Raw genomic sequence first — 10,376 nt, 5'->3', positions numbered from 1 at the left:
GATTTTCCAGGTGTTGTGTGTCTCAGTTCCCCTGGCTAGGAAAAGGGATTCCCTTCCCCCTTGCGCTTTCCAGGTGAGGCGATGCCTCGCCCTGCTTCAGCTCTCGCTGGTCAGGCTGCAGCAGCTGACCAGCACCGATTGTCCGGCACTCCCTAGTGAGATGACCCCAGTACCTCAGTTGAAAATGCAGAAATCACCAGTCTTCTTTGTCGCTCGCGCTGGGAGTTGGAGACTGGAGCTGTTCCTATTCGGCCATCTTGCTCCGCCCCGGGCAATTTTAACTTAGGCGATTGTCAGAATACAAATTCAGGATTTCCCCCCACATAATATAAATTGTGGTCCTAAGGAGATAATTCATATTTATGAAAGAATACGACTTTTTCAGATATGTGACTCTTAACTGAGGTTTAAACCATGCAAAAACTTTAGCTGCCCAATTAGAAATAAACATCAAATATGATTACTATTATTATGATATTAGCAGATATTGAACTCTACCTAACTGGAAGTATTTTGTAACTCATTCATGTAGTACATCACTTATTCATTAAAACTTGATTAATATAAAAGTTATAAGTTAGGGCTGAGTGACAAAGAAGATTTAAATATTGGGTTACCTGAACAGCATCAAAATACATCTTCTTAGCTTCCAGATCTGTCTTGTCAGACATTAACCAGGCCTTTAGCAAATATTCATAGAAGCTGTCTCCAAGACCTCCAACTGATACATGATCTGGAGAGAAAGGGAAATGAATTTTAGAGTCATTCAGCTTTTAATTCAGATAGAGCAAAATCACATTAGCAACTAGGATGCAACCCTATGTCAACTGCAAGTCACTGTTACATTTAAATTCCAACAAATCTTTTATTTTCAGAAAGATACTCTGAAATGAGCAGATGGGCTATTAACTAATGTAACATACTCTAAATAATTACCAGAGTAGTTTTGTAAACATGGAAGATAAAAGATATGTAATCACCCCTAATTCTAAAAATCTGGCTCTCTAGTGAAAAATACCCAACTAAAATGTTCACAGTATATATTTAAATACATTTTTATTTGCTTTAGTTCTGAATAATATAAAATTCTGGCAAAGCTATGAATATTAACAAATTTTAACAAGTGGTTTGTAATAAATTAAACAAGAAGCTCCTCAGGTTCATTGCCATTATTATTATTTCTAATCTCACTCTGTCACCCAGGCTGGAGGGCAGAGGCACGATGACAGCTCACTATAACCTCAAACTCCTGAGCTCAAGCGATCCTCCTGCTTCAGCCTCCCAAGTGGCTGGGACTGCAGGCATGCATCACCACGCCAGGCTCATTTTTAAATTTTTTGTAGAGACGGCATCTCGCTATGTTGCCTCAGCTGATCTACAACTCCTGGTCTCAAGCGATCCTCCCACCTGGGCCTCTCAAAGAAGAGGGATTATAAGCATGAACCACTGTGCTCAGCCTATTACTGTTTGATAAATTTTCTAGTGCTATGAATCCCAAATACCTATGGGACAGGGGCAGTCAGAAAGAATATGAGGCAGAAGAAATTTTTCCTCCTAATACTCCATTCCTACAGTCCACCTTCACTGCCATTTATCATGCCAGATCCACTACATGTATTATCAACAATCTCACAACTATAGGATAGGTATCCTCATTTTTTTTTTTTTTTTTGAGACAGAGTCTTGCTTTGTCACCAGGCTGGAGTGCAATGGCGCGATCTCAGCTCACAGGAACCTCTGTCTCCCAGGTTCAAGTGATTGTCCTGCCTCAGTCTCCCGAGTAGTTGGGATTACAGGCACTGGCCACCACATCTGGCTAATTTTTGTATTTTTAGTAGAGACGGGGTTTCACCATGTTGACCAGGCTGGTTTCGAACTCCTGACCTCATGATCCGCTCGCCTCAGCCTTCCAAAAGTGCTGGAATTACAGACATGAGCCACCACGCCCGGCCCAGAGTTCTAATGACAGTGCTCCTTCAATCTGTTCCCCACATTAATGTCAGAGTAGCCCTCTTAATACATGAATGTGATTACCCTTTACTCGAAGCCCAATACTGTGTGTCTGGTGCCATGCAAGATCTCAATCTTCTCTATGCCATTCAGTCTGGCTCCACTTGCTTTCTGCTCACTTGCTATGCAGCCCTTCTTTTGGTTCCTCAAAAACATCAGGCTCCATCTCATCTCAGGCAGGGCTTCTATAGGCCTTGTTCTCTATGCATGAAATAGACCCTAGGACCCCCTTCCCCTTCTTTAGTAGTTCTTACTCATACTTCATACCTGGGATCAAATGGCACTCCCTCAAAGGCATGTTCTCTGACAATCCCACTAGGTTCCCTTGTCACACACTTTTTGATTGCACACATTTATCAACTACAATTTCATAATATGGTAACATTTTCTTCTGTCTCCTCCAAGAGATCATGAACCAAGAGGGCAGAGACCAGACCTATTATGTTTTCCAGTCCACCCCAGCTCCTGGAAAGTGTCTTGCCCATGGTAGGTACTCAACAAATAATTGATGAACAAAGCAAAATTCTTCTATGTCAACCTTAATAAAGGGCTGTAACTATCCAAGCTAAAAAGCCATGTTTTAAAGTAGTTAAGTATGTGATTTTCTTATTGCAGAAAGTGTAGAATTATAGTTTAAATTTTAGTGTAAAATATATTTTAAAATTCTAAATATGATTCTTGAAGTGACCTTTACAGTTTCCTAAATCAACACAGAAACCTCTGACATTTACAAACTAAACAGACTAAGTACGAACTCATCAATAATAAACCCTGTTGTTATCAACATCATTGTAGGAGACAAATGCAAGTGATGCGTGGAAAAGCAAATCCCGCGCTGGCATTGTCAAAACAACACTGACTCCATGAAGTGATAGGAAACGATGGCCAGGATCCAGACATGTCCTTTGGAGTTAAAGCAATGAGAGCTGAAAACCAACGGCCAGAAGGAGCTTGATGTTTTCCTCCCCTTGGGTTATGATTTTCTAATAGATGGAAGAAGCGAGTTCGGGCATTTGGGGATTTTTTTAAAAAAAGAAAAAAGTGTTACATAAGAATACATTTGTTTTAATTAATTTTGGTATTTGCTAGTTTTCTATTTTAAAATTTCCTGCCTATAAAATTTCAGACAAAGAAACATAGAGGAGAAACAGGTTTTCTCATTAATTTAGCGTATCACTCACTAACCTTCCTTCAGGCCTGGATGGCTGTTTGTCAACACAGTCCTGTGTAAACATCTTAGCGGATGTGGGGGACAGTAGGCCTGATTTTATCAGTAGGAAAGGATCAACCTACTCCTAGAAAGAACATAATACAGTATTTTTATGTCCAACTGCTCTAAAGGTGAGGTGTACTGTAGTCAGTCAAATATTACGCTCTTCTCTGAAGGAATAATTTATTCTTTTCTTCATAAGAATAGGTCCCATAAAAGGATTTCTAATATCTAAAAAAGAGAAAAAGCAAGTAGCAAAAGAATCAAGACAAAGAAGAATTAAAATACTCACTATCTCCCTTGTAAAATTTTTGTTGACTTCATCTGAATTTCTCTCTCTGAAACAATCCCCCAATGATGCTAGTGACACTACACATAGCTAGCTAGATTAGATACAGATAGATGGATGGCTGTTACAGAAATCAAAGGATGATAAATGCTCTGTGTACAGACATGAAACCCTGCCATCTGGCCTCAACAGTAACAAGATCAGTTCATATTATCAGTGACCAGGACTGGATACCGCCTTTCAGCCGTAACTCAGGAGCAGGGGCAACTGCTAAAAGAGAACAAGCAGAACAACCATTAAAAGCAGAGGCAGGCCCAGCGTGGTGTCTCACGCCTGTAATCCCAGCACTTTGGGAGGCCGGGGAGGGTGGATCACCTGAGGTCAGGAGTTCGAGACCAGCCTGGCTAACATGGTGAAACCCTCATCTCTATTAAAAAAACAAAAATTAGCTGGGTGTGGTGGTACGCGCCTGTAGTCCCAGCTACTCTGGAGGCTGAGGCAGGAGAATTGCTTGAGCATGAGACAGGGAGGTTGCAATGAGCTGAGATTGTGCCACTGCACTCCAGCCTGGGTGACAGAGCGAGACTGCATCTCAAACAACAACAACAACAACAACAACAACAACAACAACAACGGAAATATACACAAGTTGTTTTATCCCCCGTCCTCTAGTGGCCCTCAAACTGTTGAGTCACAGCACCCTTTTGTAATCTTCAAAAGAAATGGGTACCCCAAATAATTTATGTAAGTAATACATATATTTACTACACTGTAAAATTAAAATAATTTAAAAATACTTTTCTTATTTCATTTAAAATAATAATTACATGCCCATTAACATATACAATTTTTCAAAAAAGTTATATTTTACAAAACAAAACAAAAATTTAGTGAGAAGATTGACACAATTTCACATTTTTGCATATCTCTTTCTTGTTTGCCTTGATAGGAGACAGCTGGATACTCATGCCTGCCCTACTTTCAATCCTTTGCTATATGCTGTTTTGGCTGTAATACATCAAGAAAAGTCAGCCTCACACAGTAATATAGTCAGAAAAAGAAAGGATATCTTAACAGACTTTTCACACAATTGTGGATATTTTTCTTTGATACTACAATAGTCAACAAGTGGTTTCTTTTTTAAAGGTTAATTGCGTTGTAAAATTAGAAATTACATCAATGAATTTTTGTATTGTTACATTAAAATCCATTGGTCTATCTTGTACTTCACATAGATTGTTTTCCATGTATGATCTTATAATATCATGCTTTGGTCATTTGGAAAATACTGGCCCACTGAATTATGCAGATCTTTCAAATATTGACACGTTCCATTATACAATGTCAGAAAACCACATTTGTTAATATCATCATCAATCTAATAGGAAAAGTATTTGTGTCAAGTTCATGGTAGCATGTACAAGTTTTCCAAAATTCTATTTTTTATTTAGAAACTTGGATTATAATTATTGGCACAAATACCGTGACTTTTCCTTGAAGTGACAAGCTCATTTTCAAGAATATGGCTCCCAATTACCTAGCCTAAATAACCATTTTTAAAGTTGTTCTTTCAAGTAAAAATGTTGAATCCATGAAACAGTAAGTGGCTAGTTCAGCTTGCAACTCAAACACCCAAGAGCTTTTCCTTGACGCAACTACCATTTTTCATAATTCAGCAGGAGTGATTTATGAGTACTTTCCATTTCATCTCATAGGATATGACAAAGGTGTGTACTCAAGGGTTGATATTTACTAGAATCACTAATTTTTTTTTTTTTTTTTACTGTTTCATTAAGCACATTCAAAAGTGAAACTGGTATCCTTTATTAAAATGCTACTAAGAATACAATGGGGGCTGGTGTGGTGGCTCATGCCTGTAATCCCAACATTGGGAGGCCAAGGGAAAGGGATCGCTCAAGCCTAAAAGTCTGAGGCCAATCTGGGAAATATAATGAGACCTTGTCTCTACCAAAAAAAATAAATAAATAAAAATTGGCTGAGCATGGCAGTGTGCACCTGTAGTACCAGCTACTCAGGGGGGCCGAGGTGGGAAGATCGCTTGAACCCAGTGTGAGCCCAGGAGGCAGAAGTTGCAATGAGCTGAGATCATGCCACTGTACTCCAGCCTGTGTGACACAGTGAGGCACTGTCCCACAAAAAAGAAAAAAAAAAAAGAAAGAATATGAGTATTAGTACTATTTGGTGTTTGTTTGCCTTTGTTCTCAGTGAGGCTTCAGCAGTTCCACCTAACACTGTAGGTGTAAATATCAACGTTTTAGAAAAGGCAAAAAGCCTTTTAAAGTACCACTATTAAACAGCACAGGCAGAAAGAGAGGTGAGATACAGAGCATATATGTATTCACAAAATTTAAGTATGTAAACACCCACTAAGTGCAAGACACGGTGTACTGGCTTAGTAAATATGACTAAGACATGTATTATATGTCTTAATATATTATATTAGTATTATAATAAAAATAGTTTTGACCTTGTGGGCCTCTTCAGAGGTCTCAAGGACTTCCAGTGATCTGCTGACCACACTTACGTCAGTGGTAACCTTGAGTATAGCCCTAAGGTTTCAATGGCTAGGCCTTCCAGAGCTACAGACATATTTTAGCATATGGATTTTAGCACATTCTTTCCTATTATTCTTTAAGAAAAGTACTTCTAAAGTAACAGTGAGGTATCTAAGAACATGACATTAAAATATAAAGAAAAAATCCAAATTAGAGTAAAATCTTAAGGCAGTGTACTCTTGCCACAGCTGGGCATCTCAATATTCTTCACTTGTTTTCAGTTGCTATTTAATCTACTACTGTTTTTCCAAATCAGCTTGAGAACATTTCTTTCAACTACTCTGAATCTTTATGCCCCTGCTCAAAATCATCTGAAGAGTCTTAAGTGCAGGCTTCTAGGATCAAAAGTCCTTGTACAATACTTTCTTCCATCCTAAAGGTAATTCTACTGGCAAGAAACCTTTATATGGCAGCTTAAAATTAAGGAGAGAAAAACAGGGTGTTTGCTCTTCCAATTTCCCAACTCTTAAAAATTCAGGCTCCCTCTCATTGTATAGTCACGTAGAAATAGAGAATGTTAGGAAGCAGAATGGTCTACCTACTCTCTATAAAACCCTCATAGTCATTAATACAAAGGAATGAATTTCCTTTCTATCCACATGACCAGCTTATTACAGGTTATCATCCCCACACTACTCTGGCCAGATCTTCCCTTTCTTATTAATAGCTTTAAATGTGCTTATATGTCATCACACTTGGAGTTATATATGAACAATACACAATCCAGTTTCCTGGTAACACAATCTTGATGACAGAAGCCTGTTTATTAAAGGAGCCATGCCGTTTTCTCCTTTTCTAAACATTTCTCAACAAAATCTGTGCTGCTTTTGTGCTTCCTCTCCCTCGACAAGTACAGTACCATAAAGAGCTATAATAATGCGAGTCTTCTGACTTACGTTGACCCCACTGTCCACTACTGGGATTCAGATAGTTAGGATAAAGGCCTTGTGGTTTTTCCAGTTTGTTCAGTACTGTTCGAATATTCATTACCTATAATAGAAAATAAAATGTTACTGTGAAAATGTGAAAAACAATTTTCATGCCATTCTTCTTCTTCTTGAACATGTTTTTCCATTTTAGAAAAAATAAGTTGACTTAAATGATGCAGAGTTAGAACAAAGATAATTGCTGTTAGCTTATTATTACAAACATAATAGCAGTAAGTGAATATCGTCACACTGATTAGTTATCTACCATTAGCCAGATGCCATCCTAGGAACAAGGGGCCAGTGGATACACAAAGTCACTGTACTCTTAGAACTGTGCATCCTAGTGGGATGGGACAGACAATAAATAAATAAATAAATAAATAGATAAATAAATACGTAAGTATAGTCATGTGTCACTTAATGACAGGGATACATGCTGGGAAACACAGGCATTTTCACTGCTGTACAAACATCATAGAGTACACTGTCACAAATGTAGCTGGCACAGCCTACTCTTTGTAGGCTACAAACCTGTGTAGTGTATGTTACTCTACTAAAGTATTTGTGTATCTAAACATAGAAAAGCACACTATAAAAGATGAAAAATGATACCTTTCTATAGGGTTATACGTTTTAGAACCCTATATATAAATACAGGGCACTTTGTATAGAACACTCTTCATGAATGAAACTCGCAGGACTAGAAGTTGCAGTGGATGAGTTAGTAAGTGAGTAATGAGTGAATGTGAAGGCCTGGGACGTTACTGTGTACTACTGTAAACTTTATAAACACGGTATACTTAGCCATTATCAATACATTTGTAAAAGTATTTTTCTTTCTTCAATAATAAATTAACCTTAGATTACTGTAATTTTACTGTATAAGCTTTTTAATTTAAAAAAAATTGACTTTTTTGTAATAACCGTTAGCTTAAAACACACTTTGTATAGTTCTACCAAAATATTTTCTTTCTTTATATTCTTATCTATAAGCTTTTTTCTATTTAAAATTTCTTTTAAAGTTGTTTAACTTTTAAACTTTTGTTAAAACTAAGACCCATACACACACTAGCTTTGGACTACACAGAGCAGGACCATCAATATCACTGCCTTCCACCTCTACCTCTTATCCCACTGGAAGGTCTTTCAGGGGCAGTAGCATGCATGGAGCTGTCAACTCCTGTGATAACAATGCCTTCAAGAGGAATACCTCTAGAAGGACCTTGCTTCTACAGGTAACTTAAAACAAAAGTGGTACATTCTAAAATAACAATAAAAATGAGAGTAGTACATAAATCAGTAATGCAGTCATTTACTTTATCAAATATTATGTACTGTACATAATTATATGTGCTATACTTTTATATGACTGGCAGTAGAGTATGTTTATGCCATCACCACCACAAACATGTAAGTAATGCATTGCCCTATGACATTATGACGACTATGATGTCACGAGGCCGTAGGAATTTTTTCAACTCCATTATAAACTTACAGGACCACTGTCATATATGTGGTCCATTGTTGACTGAAACACTGTTAAGTAACATCTAACTGTATAGTGTATCAGGAGATGGTAAATACTGTGGAAAAAAATAAGAGGGTGCTACGGATTGAACTGCATACCCCTAAATTCATATGCTGAAACCCTACTTCCCAATGTGATTGTATTTGGAGATTTATTTGGAGGTGGCAATTAGGTTATGACGGCAGACCATTAAATGGGATTAGTGCCCTCATAAGAGACACAAGAGCTCTCTCTCTGTGACTCCTTCTCTCCCTCAGAGCACAAAGACGACGTCATGTGAACACACACTGGGACAGTGCTCATTGTCTAAAAGTTCAGGGAAGAGGCTCAGAATGAAACCTACCTCATTGGTAGTTTGATCTTGGATTCCCCAGCCTCCAGAACTGTAAGAAAGAAATTTCTGTTGTTTCTGGCTGCGTTTTTGTTACGGTAGCCGGAGCTGATTGAGAGTAATGGGACAGGGTGATGTGGAGAGGCTATCCCATGTTAGTCAGAGTGGCCCGGCAAGGCAGAGGTGTTTGAGCAGAGTATTAAAGAAGTGAGGGAGCAGGCCACATGGAAATGTGGAGGAAGAGCACTCGGAACAGAGAGGGGAGCAAGTACAAAGGCCCTGAGGAAACAGCAGGTTTGCAAGGCCACTGAGGCCAGAGGTGAGGAGGCAAAGGGGAGAATGTCAGCAGGCAGAGGAGGGGAGAGGAGACCCAGGGCCCAGGCCACCCAGGCCCCACAGGTCACAATAAGGGCCTATTTCACTCGAGTGTCATGGGAAGGCTGAGGGGGCAAGAGAGGAAGTGGTGGTCAGGTATATAGTCCAAGTGACATGATGGATACCAGATCAGGACAGCAGTAGAGGCGGCGAGACACCCAAAGGATTTCTTACTGGATTTGGGCCTGGGGTTTACCAAAAAGAAGAACCAGGAGGATCTCAAGATCTTTGGGCTGACCACTGGGTACAGTGAGATGCCATTTACCAAGATAGCAAAGACTGGAGGAGAAGCAGGTCTAGGCGTTGAGCCTGAGGCATTTTAAGTGGGACTTGTCTATGGGACCTCTTAGTGGAGATGTTTAACAAACAGATATAATGGAGTTCAGGAACGGGTTGGGACTGAAATAATACACTTGGAGTCTAGAGTATAGAGATGGTATGCCAAGCCCAGAGACTGGATGTAACAATGCAGGGAGTGAATATAAAAAAGAAGAGGCACACGACTGAGTGCTAGGCTTTCCAATATTTAGAGGTTGGGGTGTTGAGGAGGACACAAAGAGGAAGACAGAAGGAGCATCCAGCAAAAAAGGAGACAAACTGGGAGAGTATTACATGCCATGCGCAAAGTGTATCTCAGGAACGAAGAACTGACTGACTGTGTCGAATGCTGAGAGGGCAAGGAAGATGAAGGGGAGAATGGGTAAGTGGCTTTAGCACTGTGGTGCTCACTGGTCACTGCAACAGGTGTGGCTGGGGGAAAAGTCCTACTGAAGCAGGTTCAAGAGACTTGAAAAGCAGACAACAGAGACGACTCTTTCAAGGAATTTTACTGTAAAGGGAAGCCAAAAAGCAGGTTGAAAATAAAGGAAGAGTGATGGGGGGAACATGAATTTATCCAAATATCGATGGGTTTGCTTTCGGAAAATGAGGGACCAATTCAGGTGCAACATCACATTTGTATAATACTTTCAGTCTGTATTTCACATAGTTGGCTCATGCAGTGCATTTAGTACTAAACATTTTTAGATAAGGACATAAACTTCAGATGACTTAAGCAACTAACTTAAGGTAGAGGGAACCAGAGGTGGAAGCTGTGTCCTCACATCCTGAGCGGTGCACTGGAAAGGC

At 39.3% G+C, this 10,376-nt stretch overlaps 1 protein-coding gene across 3 annotated transcripts in view; it reads right to left on the bottom strand.

Annotated features, from left to right (window-relative positions):
• The window catches only part of MAN1A1 (mannosidase alpha class 1A member 1), a 168,354-nt gene that overhangs the window by 16,802 nt on the left and 141,176 nt on the right, over nucleotides 1-10,376 (bottom strand). For all 3 annotated transcript variants that reach the window (XM_017872224.1, XM_017872226.1, XM_017872227.1), the window contains exons 8-9: nucleotides 6,982-7,075; nucleotides 618-733 (exon numbers count right to left, since the gene is read on the bottom strand). In XM_017872224.1, coding sequence (XP_017727713.1) covers nucleotides 618-733; nucleotides 6,982-7,075 — 210 coding nt within the window. The remainder of the gene's footprint in view (nucleotides 1-617; nucleotides 734-6,981; nucleotides 7,076-10,376) is intronic.

Source organism: Rhinopithecus bieti, unplaced genomic scaffold, assembly GCF_001698545.2.
Source record: "Rhinopithecus bieti isolate Rb0 unplaced genomic scaffold, ASM169854v2 scaffold_6792, whole genome shotgun sequence".
Lineage (NCBI taxonomy): Eukaryota > Metazoa > Chordata > Mammalia > Primates > Cercopithecidae > Rhinopithecus > Rhinopithecus bieti.
Note: the sequence above shows the minus strand (reverse complement) of the source record. Positions and strands in the feature narration are given on the sequence as shown.